At 35.6% G+C, this 14,258-nt stretch overlaps 1 protein-coding gene across 1 annotated transcript; it reads right to left on the reverse strand.

The window, feature by feature from the left end:
• Positions 1-8,190: 8,190 nt before the first annotated feature.
• LOC113761031 lies at positions 8,191-13,055 on the reverse strand. Its single transcript, XM_027303833.1, has 6 exons — positions 12,186-13,055; positions 11,674-11,776; positions 10,714-10,769; positions 9,008-9,172; positions 8,801-8,914; positions 8,191-8,721 (listed from the first exon to the last, which is right to left on the reverse strand). The coding sequence occupies exons 1-6, from the start codon at positions 12,885-12,887 to the stop codon at positions 8,629-8,631; spliced, it is 1,233 nt and encodes a 410-aa protein (XP_027159634.1). The 5' UTR covers positions 12,888-13,055; the 3' UTR covers positions 8,191-8,628.
• Positions 13,056-14,258: the final 1,203 nt, after the last annotated feature.

A 14,258-nucleotide genomic window follows, 5' to 3' on the forward strand; every position in this document is an offset into this window, starting at 1 on the left:
TATCCCCCTTAACATAATTTTATCCTCAAAATTCTCTATTTTGCTAACAAAACTCGATTCTACAGAGTTTTCTTCTATTTTTCAAGAGCTTTCCCTCACTCATGCCGTTACCACAATCTTATATAGAGAGAAAATCTTAATAACGCAATGGCTAAATTAACGTGTTAAAAAAAATTAATTAAGGTATCAAAAGGTGAAAAGTAACACAAACTTCAAACTTGATGAAAAGAAGAGTTAAAACTTGGCTACTATTCTAATTAATTCTAAAACTTATCCATTGTACGTTGACAAATTACCGATAACGTAAGGTCCCTTTCATCTTTACCATTGTACCACGAGACTCGTATCACCCTTTCAAACCAAAATTTCTTCCTTCCTTCCTTTAACCTTCATAGCAAGTTCATCTTTACTAATCTTTTTACGTTTTCCTTTAGTATCACGGAAGTTCCTTCACCCCTTTTATCTTGATTACTAGAAATGTCTTGAAATGCTAGTCGACTAGATGAATGCACTAATTCAAACTTATTCCACACCTCTTCTGGAATCCCTTTGTATTTCTTTTCCAATTCCATGTTCTTGTGCAGTAGCTCAATTTTCTCCAAGTATTCTTGTTCCCATCGTCCTTCCCAGTGCTCAGCTAATCTCTTTTGAAACTCTACTTCCTTTCAAAAAATCTCTATTTTCTTATGCAGATCAGTCAAATTTGTCATCTTGCCGATTCACTTAATTCGATGATAGCTTGTCAGGCAAATCCAAGGATAAGTAACTAATTACAATTGAAAACTCTAGCCATATAACTTTTAAGTCCATTCACTTCCAACCTAACCACGAGTGATTAAACTTAACTATTCTCAAATGAGATATAGACAAAGAAGTAGAATACAGGTAGGGCAATATCTCAAAATACTATGCCACTTATTCTTATTCCGAGATTTTAACACAAGGAGTATCCTTATCACTTATGTACATAATGAAATCCTAAAGCATATTTCGTATCTCAAAAGTTTCACACCCTATCCAAAGTTTTTGCATATGGGTATAGAACCCAAATTTTTTTTTTCCTCAAAATCCCTATACCAAATTCTTTTCCACAGAATTTTCATACATGATCCAAAACTCTCAATCTCAGATAATATACAATCTTAGACGTTTATCAAAGTACTAATCACTAACACAAAAGAGTCATGTAATTTATGGCCTTCACTACTTGGTCCCTTATCTCGGTCCTAGGTTTTTTATTTGGTCAGTCGCAGATTTCCAATCACCCTTCCTTAATCCCGAGGTTGTCTAAACCTATACAAATGCCCAAATATCATTTTCCTAACTTTCTTTTCCATAAGTCCGTATATATATACATAAGAGGATAGGATTTAGTTAGGCATGTAGACAAAGGTAGTCAATCAAGAGTCCAAAATACATTTATCTGATATATCACAAAATAATTACATATTTAGTTTAAGTTAGTCCATATCAAAATCAAGTAAACACATAACAAATTTGCACATTCATAGGAGAAATGAAATAGGTTTGCAAAGCTAACACTTAAACATTCACAGCAAGTATTAAAGTCCAAATCTAACCGTAATCTATTAAAACCCTAGCCAAACCATTATTGGACTAGTCCAAGATAGCATTCATTGTTCCAATCTCTTCAATTGGTTAAATTTCAAGTCCAATACAAGAATCCTCCGTGCTCTGACTTTGCCATTATAATTTATCTCAAATTCACTTATGATTTCTATTCACATCACTAGACTATATTCCTTTCGAATTCACAAGTATTCCCTCAGGAAAAGTATTTAGTACCCAAGTACAAGAATCCAGAACTGGGAGAATTTACGACTCAGGCGGTACGCTTCCAAGTGCAAATCAACAAAGTTTAGGATTTCTACCTGACGTACATATCTATCTACCTCAAGTAGCATGGTAAAGATTTTACGCTTACCGCTTTCATAATTCACAACTTACGTTCAAGAAGAGCACTTAGTCCTTTATACATATTCATATAATTGGAACCATATCACCACTTGGTCCAAGCTCACTTCGCGCAGAGACCACGTGAAATAGCTCTGATACCACTTGTGACAGCCTCACCTCCCCTTAGGGCGTACTCAAGGGTTTGGCGGACTGCCTGCCCAACTCTCGCCAAGATTCAGTCACAATTCATGAAAATTTACAAATAGAACCTCAAAATAAAAATGATATTAGTTACAACCTTCAATATAGATATTCATGCACCTCCAATGTCTACAGAGTCTATAATACAGCCAAAGAGTCGAACTTGCCAAAAATCAAATCAAACAAGTCGGCTAGACACCTATGTAGTGCTCACACGAGCAACTAACAAATTTAGAAGAAATCGAGACCTTCCTCAATTTAACCTCTCATGTTCTCATCTCTGTAAGGAAAACAAATGGCGTGGAATGAGTTAAAAGTCCGGTGAGGTTCCAAGTAACCAAGCAGGTAAAATGAGAGACAAGATAGCATATCCAGACGTCAAGAAACAAGTCAAACTCCAATAAATCATGACCCAGTATATAGTTAAGCAAGTAGCCAGATAGATCATGCAAAAGTGTATAGTAAAGAACACATTCATGACAAAGGATATAGGTTGCTCTCAGGAGCAAGTTCCACAGTAGCTTGATCAAGATCCGTTGACTCTCCGTCAACCACGAAAGTATAACGTCCACAGATCTCCACTTTACACCAATTTCAGTCCACCAATCAACCCCCTACTAGGCCCAAACGTCAAAGAAGTACCCAAGGTTCATCGATCTTCTCGAATCGTTGTCTCGATTCGACCAACTAACCCTAGGTTGGACTTATAGTCCTAGATATTCAGAAATTCAGGATATGGCTTATAGTCCCAAATATTCAGTAATCAGTAATAGAGTCGTTGGCTGATATCCAACGCTCAAGCAGTAAAGATTGGAGACGTTAGTTGACACTTAACGCTCCGTATTCAACAATATCAGTATTCCAGTCCAAAATAAACAGGTTAGGAACTTGTCCTTTACCCAAGGTTACCCAACTTACCCGACCGCTCTGAGGCTGGTCTAAAGCAAGAGGTCCAACGAGGGCTCAGTTCAGCCGTTGCCGACCTACATTCATGCATTCGTATGAGTAACCCTAATTTTCACTTACCCAACATTTCGGATAGGGTCCAAGACCCAGTTCAACTACTACAAGAGGGTAGTAGTCGGTCTACAGTTCAACTGCTACAAGAGGGTAGTAGCCGGTTTATAACCATGCACATAAACATGCAAGTCCACACGCAAGATCGATTAATTCAAATTCATGGAGGTTGAGCGCGAATAAGGACACACTCGCCTCGCCATAATCAAGTCACAAGTAATGTCTAGCAATTCATATTCTCAAGCATTCCAAGTATTTAAAGTCAATAGACAGGTCATATACAAATCAAGTTACTTGTTCATGCATAAATGAGATATCAAGTGTTTAGTCAAATCAGGTCAATTGAGTGTACATAAGAGCACACTCGTTCAAACAGGCTCAAGTCACAAATAAACTTAGCATAGCATGTTTCCAAGCATTTCAAGGATTTCAAATCTAAACAGTTGAAAATCGGGTGGTGAAGAACCCTGATCAAACAAGAAAATCGGAAGAAAGCTACAGAAATCAAAAATTTTCTCAACAAATCGGATTGACAGAAAAAAACTTAAAAATTTTTTATGCTCACTGCCTCAAATCCGGCCAACAATCCGGAACAAAACGGCCGTACACGTTTGAACAAGATGTGAAAAGTTTAGTCAAATTAGGTCAAGTGTGATAAAGTATACACTTGCCTATGAGATGCTAAATCCAGTACCTAGCATTTTCTAACAACAATGAGCATGTAACACGTAAATCGGTGGGATAATCACCCAAGTGACCAACAAGTCAAGTGCAAGTAAAGCGATTCATTTCATATCAATATCACGATGTTAACTACAAAGGATCGAGTATGATAAAGTACATTCTCGTCCCAAAGGTTATCAATTCTTTATTCAAGAGCAATTACTTTAACCAAACTAGCATGTCATTCAAACAAGAAGACATTTCATGTAAATATTTTCATGTACTTGGAACACTCACCAATCAATTGCAACCCTTCACTTTAACCCTAGTTCGTCCTCTTGAACTTACTCGAGTCTTGTGGTCATATATTATATTAAAAGGCTAATAATACAAAACCAAAATATATGAAGAAATTAAGGTTTCTAAGACTTCATTTCCTTTCACTTAAACCTCAATTCCACTCATAAACCATACCCAAAATAATTTACCAACTCCAAACTTAAAGTGGGAAATGAAGGTAAGGACGGTTCTTAGAGACCAGAATTTTTCAGTTTTGCGCAACATTGAAAAATCATATGTCACGGTTCGTAAGTCCAAAATTGATAAACTTTATACCTTCAGAAAATAGATTCAAAGGGTTACAATTTCTCAGAAGACATATTTGTAAGATTCTATCCATAAGTCAGTCAAATTCGAGCCTCAAGTTACTGCTTCATTCAGTAAAAGACAGAACAGATATGCAATTTCAGTCAACTTTGAAAAATAGTAGATATTCATAAGAATTGAGAAAATTTATGAAATTTTCACAGTTGAAAGTACATTGAATCTAGTTTCAAACACAATAAACAGAACTCAATTCTGACTTTTCTATACCAAGATATAACAGATTTTCTAAGACTGCTCAAGGGTCCCTGCGGACAAATTTTTCAGCAGCACTTCCTTCGTGTTTATCAATTTTTCCAGCCAATTTAAGGCCTCATTCTCACCACAAAATAGCCTCAAATCAAGCATATATATACCAGGCCAACAACTCATTAAATCAAGAATATATAGAGCATATAACCATCATCTACTCAAACTAGAAAATGAAACCCTAAACTGAATTTCATAATCACAAGTTGAAATTTTCTTTGGGTAAGTCAAACTAGCATATAAAAGCTAGATATTTCACATAGCAAATCTACCAAACCATGGCCAACACTTAAGCATCATATGAGGGCAGAAATTTACCATAAAAACTGAAAATTTCCACATCACTACTTCAAACCATGAAATATCTCATAAAACTACCAAAATTGAAACCCTAAACCACTAGTTAGCAAATATTTGAAGTAGAGGGAAGTATCTTGTCAAGTTACCTTGAACCTCCAAGAAAGATGGAAACTTAGGGCTTCTTCTCCAAAATCACTCCACCAACACCTTGAAATCTACCTTAGTTAACACTTTTATGGAGTAGTTTGCAAATTGGTTAGTTGAAACTCTAAATTTAAGCACAAAATTGAGGTTGAAGTTGAAGGTCTCTCTTGTTTTCCTCCTCCCTAATTTTCGGCCAAGCAAGGTAAAAATGAAGACAATTTTTGGTCAAAATTGGTTTTTAGTAAAGTTAAGAAACCTTGGTCAAAATCCAACTTCCAACGGTTTCGCGACAAATAGTGCCCTAGGGTTTAATCTCATCTCTTTGTCTTCCAAAACTAATCTATCTAGTTAACCTCTAATTATCACATAGCACTTTATAAAATAACATCCACTTATGCCAAACTTCACCTAGTCGTCAAAATTTATCGCACTTACCGCACTATCGGGTCCCACGTCCATAATGCGCTACTAACGTAATATGAACTAACTTATTTAAGGAAAATGATTTAAACACTCGCCTCACTTATAAAAATATCTAGAAAATTAAGGTAATAAAATAAAGTAAAGAAAATGCACTCAAAGAAATAAATAAAATATAAATAATTTTTTCCAGGTCCTCACATATTGTCATTCACGTGATTTGTTTTTCCAGTTGCAAAATCGAATAAACTAACCAAAAGGGCCACAGGTTCCCTATTTTACAAGTTGGAGGGCTAAAAGTTGACTATTAATAGTTAAAGGGTTAATTTTAACTAAACTAAAAGTTCAAGAGCCAAATGGATCATTTGTCCTTAAAATTATTCCTTCTCAAATTATGAACATCAATAAACCAATTCCCTTTAGAGGAGTTGGCCACCACATTAATTGTGGGGTGAGAGGCAAGGTTTGAACCCTTGATCTCCCATCAATATACCTCAATATGAGGTTTGTTCTAAATCTATAAGGGAGTGTGGTGCACTCATCTGGTCTGATGGTGGGTCAGTCCTCGTCAAATTCCTCCCCCCCCGGCGCGCGTACGGTAGGAGTAGGAGTAGATTATGTTAGGTTAGATGTGCCGTTACGACAAAAAAAATTTATGAACATCAATAAATGGAGCTAAGTTTCGAATGTGGTAAGATATCTCTCATGTGCATATCATGAGAATTTGAATATTTCAATAGAAAAATTTGTTGTTAAAATTACATGGTATTCTTTTGTCTCTTTCTAATTATTTTATGCTTTATTGTACATGAAGTGATTTTATTTTAAATTCTAGAATAGATTTCAAGGACATGTAATTTTCCTAAATCATTTAATTCTACTTTTAAGGACATTCCGCCGAAACAAAAAATCGAATCTTCTTTTCAAGTACTGTTGTTACTAATTGTTATTTTGAGGTCATTAATGTCCTTTTCGCCAACAATTGTTATTTTGAGGTCATTAATGTCCTTTTCGCCAACGTCAAATCACTAGTTAAAGAGGGAAAGTGCAGTAAAAAATAAAATGTTAGAGGGAAGGTGCACATAATACCAAACCTTAGGGAGCTTAGTGCTTTTAATCCTATATCTTTAGAGGTTAGGATTTACATGCATATTTTAATACTTGATTAAAAAAATCCAAGATCGGTCAACTGATGGTTTGACCGTCCACCGGAATAAAATCCTAGAGAATCATTAGGGCATTTCTCTTTTGTCACCTCCACCAATCCACAGTCGATTTTTTTGACTTTCTGCCTATACACCAACCAAAAAAAAAAGGCTGTTGACTTATTTTTCAAAAGCATTTCAATAGTATCAGAGACACTGTAACACAGAAAGTTGTAAGACATATATAAATTCTTTTAATTGTTATTTATATCATTTGAAATTTTAAATATTCGCAAAAGCGTCTAAAAGTTAAGGGTTAACACAAGAATAAGAAAATAGACTAGCAATAAATTTTTAAAAAAAAACTAATGGTTAAGAGTAGTTTGTAATTTTCAAAATCATAGCGTCTATAACATTTCTATTCTTCTGTTTTTTTTAAAGATTCAAATGAAGGCTTCAAAATTGAGAACTTAAAAAGTAATAAAAAAATTTCACTATCACTTACGTAATATCCCTACTTGGATTTTGGCAACTATTACATTCTTTTCTTCCTTCCTGGAAAATCAAAATCCGGACCCATCCAAAGGAGCAGAGCCCAGAACACTTGCTTCATTTCCAGGTTGGTCCACTCGAGTTACTTTTCAAGTTATGGTCCTATCCCACCTAGTTCCTATTTAAGTTCCCAGTGAGGTCCAATTATCAGCAGCATATAACGAATTGAGTTATCCAAAAGTCTAAAACCAATTTTTTTTTTTTTTTTTTTGGTTTCGAAAACCAATTGATTTTTATTCCTTGAGTAAACAGCAATTCAGGTTTCCTATTTGCAATTTTATACTTTTATAGTCTTTCCAACATACATATATAATGGATTAATATATCATCCCTAAACAGATGAATCATTTCACAAGACTTGTGAACTAGGCGTTTTTTTTTTTTTTTTTTTATAAGTAAAATGTTTTGAACTCAAAACTTCGTACTCATTCAACCCTTTGCCTTGTAAACTAGGCTACTTTATCTTTTTGCTACATTGATAGCACAAAAATTTACTCAAATCTAACTTAATGGGGCATGTTAATTGAAGTATCTGATCCCTTAATTGATTTTTTTTTTTTAATTAGGACATTGATACACGCTCACAAAGTTATATTACAGACCTAACAGAAATTAGTCTGAACTCTTCAACAGGAAAAAGTCTCCACCAGTAGTGGACATAGTGAAGCAAAAGCTAAGGTGAAAGAGAAGTAACCATTTACTTTACACTGACACTCAAGAACAAAGCCACTTTGCTTTGCATGTCATTAGTTAATTCCCCACTATAAGAAAAAGAGGCACAACAACCCTCCAAGGTGAAAATCTCAGCCATTCCCTGGGAAAGTATTTCGGAAAAAAATTAAAAAAATAAAAGAAAATCACAGACTCTAGTCAATTTTTTTAGAAAAAAAAAAGACCAAAAAAGTACAACTTAGTATGATTGATGTTTCAATTACCACTGTATAAGGTCATATTAGAATAGTCCCCTTGGCATATGCTGCACAGAATGTGGCTAATTTCTGCCATAGCTGTTGTTTTATGGGTAGTATATACACAACGTAATAATTCAAAGGAAATGAAACTCATGTCAATCAGGAGGAGAGATATAACTCGGATTGATGTGAAACTACCTCAAAATTTAGAAGAGAATTGTTTGTTATTGCACGTGTTTTATGTACAGCCTCGCTTTGGTATGTACTCTAGTTGGGGGGCACTTCAACAAAACTAGTTTCAGTGAAGGAACCTTTGCACAATTGTGACTTACAGTACTAGATACTTCACTGAGCTTCTGATTCTATGATCAACCATACTCTGAATACGAAGAGAGGCTTGTTTAAAGCCTCCTCTGTAGAACTTGAAGGCGTGGCAGTCTTTTATTTCATAGAGGCCGCAACAAGGGGTAATCTTGAAGCAACTCTCGCTCTGATAATGCGTCATCTTCATTTTGGGGAGTCCATAAGACCTCAACGGCCTGCATTGAGAGCATTATCAAAGGGACATCGCATGCAAGAAAATCCAGGGCCTAAATTTGAAAACTTAAATGTTCTTACCAAGGTTTTACTTGAAGGAATTGAGGCAAGCTTTTGTAATGCTTCCTTCAAGTCTGAACTACTATTGATGGTAGGCAGCTTATGCACGCCTTCAGCAGCCACCAATATTGTTACCTAAATAGTAGGAATCAAATCCAATCATCTAATCTTCGAATTGCCTAGGGCATTTCAAATAAACAATTCAAAGAAACTGCAGGTCATCCTTACCACAATGTACTCATTACTAAAGCCGCTTGCTCTCTGGCCTGTTGAACTTCGCTTTTTTATGTTGTTCACATTGACAAGGGTCTCCTCGTCGAACTTGCCACGTTCTTCAATGGAAAGCTTATTGAATCGTTTTTCCCCTTCATCCATGCTCCTCTTAACATCAGCCTGCATTACATGCACCAGGTACAAAGGTAAGACCCCAACAACTTCAGATTCATTAAATTATATAATATATATCAGGTGTTTGATCAGATGAGAAAATCATCAGTAATTGAAGACAGTTTACATGAGAAATTTTGGGACAAAAATGAAGACATAAGGTCCAAGCATGAAATGTTAAGTGCTCAACAATCAGAAAAAAATACAGTTATAAAAAAAGAAAAGAAATAAAACTGAGCCCAGCATTAAGGATCTGTTCAAGGAGGTAAGTTAAGATATGGGAAATTGTCATGCCATGCCCACTTAGCCCACAGTTGTGTCCTGCTAATTATAAGCAGAGACACAATTTAAATAGGTATTTGACATTCTTGTTGCAATGAGCATCCCAAATTGAGTACGCATTGCAACTACAACTCGTATTACAACACTATTTCAACTTATCCTTTTATCTCATATGGAATAGCTTGAATCTCACAATCTTTACATACTTGATCCCCTTCAGCAGCCTATCATAGACCCAACTGTGACTCATGAAACTGATCAGGTACCATTGTATCACACCTTAAACAATAACCAAGTTGATGAAGAATATATGGATCTCAAGCTAATGAAAGCATAGCCTCTCACTTACAACCAAAACCAAGCAATCCAATAATCTTAATTATCCCCTGTCAAAGACTCAATATCCTCACAGTAGCGCATAAGAGGCTGTGGCAATACCACATGGGCCAGCTCGCATAGTACATAGTTGGAAGAAAGGGTGTTCTCATGTAACTCTCACATAAATTTTCAGTTGAAGTACTCTTTCTGCAGGTCAGGAGTAATTCTGCAATCTTTAGCAGAATTTAAAAATTCATTTGCCAAAGAGACAGGAAGGAAGTTAAATCTAGTGGAGAATCACCCTTAAGTCGATTCAAACCACCAAGATAAGTACCTGAGCACTAGAGATTAAGAGGAAGATATCCATAGGTCACAGGACTTGGCTGTAATAGGCAAATTGGTCCATAATTACCTAGAAAGCCTCACAAGTTTGATTTTTAGAATTAGCCTCCTTACTTGCAATGGTAAGGCTGCAGAAATTTGCCATCTCTAATCCCACATCACAGCAACATCATGCAGTTTGAGAGGGAGAGATCCTTTCCAAAAGTCAGATATTAATCTTCATTTGAGGTGATTCGTAGGTATTGATAGGCTATAGAAACAAGTAAAAGAAAACAAAATAAACCTAAAGGCCAAGTTCCAAAGCCAACAGAGTGGAATGCAGCAAAATTATCCATGACAACTAGCTCAATGCTCTCGGCTTCCACTTCTTTGTCTTTTACCAATAATAAGTACTTCAGTGTGCATTCATGGCCATCCAGTGAAAGTTACAAATATTAATATTAACACAACCATGATGCATGACTCCCCTAGATCATCAAAATGCAATCCAGCCAAAGGCTGTATTGAGGTCAAAGGACCAAATTCAGAGTGCATTAAGTGGAAATCTGATGTGGATATCCAAATCACAAGGTAGCCAACAGGAAGCAATGATGTAATCAACTTACAGATGAATAAGCTGATATACAATAATCAGGATGCCGCAGCAAAGCTAGTGTAGTCTCTGCAACAAAAGCAGTAACTAATAAGTGCTTATTTAAGGCATAGAATAACTTAAAAGATATAAATAACAGAGAGAGAGAGAGAGAGAGAGAGAGAGAGTTAAATTAAGCACCTGCACTACACATATTAATGAAGAGTTTGACTAGTACATACTAGTCCAACTGATTTCACATGATAGCCTCAATTTTATCAGTTAAAGTAACATTTCTTTGCATGAAGACTTCTCTAATCCACCTACTATTGTTTTCACTCAGAAAATAAGTCAAACACAGAAATGCTAATCTAAACATCTGTTATTTCTCTTCCTCTCCGAAAATTCTTGGTACTTTTAATATCAAAGACCAAACTTCATAAATTTCACCCAACAAGATGACATTTCCAACTTGAGTACCAGCATAGATGATTAATTCTCCATTATAAGACTTCAGAAAAACAGTTTTACAAGTATGAATCTCCAAAAAAAAAAAAAAAATAGACACAATTTTAACAAGCAAAACCACTATCTACAGGATAGAGCAGAGGTAACGTAAACATTAGAAGTTTAAAAACTTAGAAGGCATTTGCAGCTTTTAGTTTATGCAAGAGTATTTTACGAGTGAAACTTCATACGGTCCGCAGGTCAGTAAACAAGGGGACTCACAACCAACATACATAATCACTTCTTACCATCTAAAGGATACATCAGATGCAACAAGAATCTTACTTGGAAAATGATTTACTTCTACTTCATTCTGTATTTACCTTAAATGTTTTTGCAATTTTTTAAAGGTACCTTAGTTATACTATAATCCAAAACTTGAAGACCTATTCCCCACGTCTAAGGCTCACAAATGTAATCTGTATTCAGTGCATTTTCTTGCTCTACTGGAAAAACCATAAAAAGATAATATGGTTGGGAGCCTTACCAGTCAACACATAGCATAAACCCTCTGGGCTGGATGTATCTGCAGTTTCAGCAATTCGGTCAAGATCTCTTTGGAGAGTTCTCCCCAAGCCCAACAAGCCAACCTAAGGAAAATAAAATAAGAGACTATATAATGAGCTGCAAGAAATCACAACAAAGATAAGGAAAATGAATTTGTGAAAAGCCAAATAGCAGTAAAGCTTGCAACCTAGCAACAGTATCATGAAATTGCAGTCGTTATAATGTTAAAGCATATACTTTCTCAGTTGCAAACTTCCAAATAGTATCTAAGATATATTTTTCCAAACCAGAATTTGCTTTCCACCTTCAACATTCCCCCAAACCTCTTCTTTATTCCCACCCCTCCAACTCATAAAATTTTCACCATAACCCATCTAAACCAATTCAAGTAAAGAATTGTCTGCCAGTCACTACTACCAACTATAACCTATACCTAAGTGTATCCAAACTAACAGAAGAAATAACGAATTACAGCCAAGTAAAGTACCATACTTGCAGCTTGAGAACACTAGTCTTCCCAGTAGCAGTAAGCACACCACCTTCCGACCTGTCCGACAAGAACCCTGAGACCAATACAAACGCTGCAAATCCCACCATAATCAAGAAAAAACTCGAACCAAAACCAACTGCAGGTCCTACATAGACACCACCACCACCAAATCCAAATGGTGAGGGAGCATAATACGGCGCAGAATATGAAAAACTCGAGCCACCGGACATCCTAGGCACAGAATAACTCCTTGATGATGACGATGAATAAGACCTGGACGAAGAAAATGATTTGCCCCCCACTCTCCCACCTGAGGCAGCCAATGCTGAATTGGGGTCATACATTAACAACAATCCTACAAGAACTGCCGCCACTGCCGGCTTTTGCAGAGCTTTAAAGGCTTTTAAGATAAATTTAGCAAATTTATCAACAGGATTCTCTTGTATTTCCACTGATGACTCTGTTTTCTTGAAGAAACAAAAATTGCCAGCATCGCCATCAACATTGGATGTAGAATTATTGGAGAAGAAACATTTGGGACTGCAAATTCTAGAGGGTTTATGGCTATTAAGCTTGAATGCTGGGGAAATTTTGGGGGAATTAAAGAACGGTTTAAAGGGATTTTGGGAGGGCAACAAAGGGTTCCATTTGAGGTTGGATTCAAGCAAGAAAGGGGTTGGTTTTGGTGCGGTAATTGTGGCCATAAAAGATGAGCTCAACAAGTTTTATTCAGCAAAATTGAGTTGAACCGGAATTGAATCGATAAGGGTTTAGAAGAGAATCAAAGATATGTTTTTGGACAGAGAGAGATGAGAGGGAAGGGAGGAAGAAGAGCTTGAATGGAAACCAGAAGCTGGAAATCTGGGAGCGGGCCCAATGTTGGCTACATCTACGAACGAATTGTGGCCAATCATCGACCGTGTGGGGAGTTTGAGCAAAAACCTAATCTTAAAATCATCAAGGCTATATATATATATATATGTATGTATGTATATATAAACTCTTTTTTAATCTAAAATCACTTTGCCTCTTAACATTTAATTTTGAGCACTTACCTTCCTTCCGTCAGTTAAAAGTTACTTTTGATCATTACAAATTATTAATATTTCAAAATTACCCATATTTCTACCAATTAGAACTGTTAAACAAAATTATTTTTGTCATAATAATTTTCAAAATTACCAGTATTTCTATCGGTTAGAATTTTTAAACAAAATTATTCTTGTCATAATAATTCTCTTGTTCTGATAAATAAAGACTACTTCCTCTTCTTTAAGAAAAAAATCCAACTCCTATATGTAGGTTGTTATGTCTTCTTTTTTTTTTTTGACAAATTAGTGGCTAAATACTAGAAAAAAAAAAGTCCCAAATTTTGGTTTAGCTCAAAATTTGGTACTATCTGGTGCTTTTATCTAGATCATGATTACTTTAGTAATTTTTCTCCATTTGAGGAAAAAATTCATGAATTTAATGATTGCTATTTAATTTTATTTATGCTTGTCCTTGTTTTGGAAGTGAAAGTGATCTACTTTTGTTGGTTGTGCTAGGTTCAAGGCACCAAGGACAAGAGTTAGGTTTTGGTTAGCTTTTTTTTTTTTTTTTTTTATCTTTGAACTTTGAATCAAAAGGAGCCGTTTTTATTAATGGCACAGTTGTCTGTTTTAACACCTGAAATGTGTATTTATTTTGATTGTTGGTAAAGATGATTTCATGTTGGGTAATAATTTTAGAAAAGTATTAAACTGGCAAATAATTTTGGGAAATTTGCCAAATTGGTCCCTAACATTTACCAAAAACACTTTTTTAGTCCTTTACATATAAAATCAGCCAAAATGGTCCTTCACATTTAAATTGCGAGCCAATGTGGTCCTATTGCTCGTTTTTGCTCATTTCTCCGGCTAAAAATAGCACGCCTCTCTCACGTGGTCATATTTTTAGGGGCAAAACCGGAAACACATTTCATTACCTGTTAAAAGTAAAAGGTGTGGACAACCACCAAAATACACATTTCACCTTTGGCCCTCAAAGTTTCAAGAAACCCTAAATTGCATCCCACCGCCACGCCCTCAACTGAC

This window comes from Coffea eugenioides, chromosome 2 (assembly GCF_003713205.1).
Source record: "Coffea eugenioides isolate CCC68of chromosome 2, Ceug_1.0, whole genome shotgun sequence".
Classification (NCBI taxonomy): Eukaryota; Viridiplantae; Streptophyta; class Magnoliopsida; order Gentianales; family Rubiaceae; genus Coffea; species Coffea eugenioides.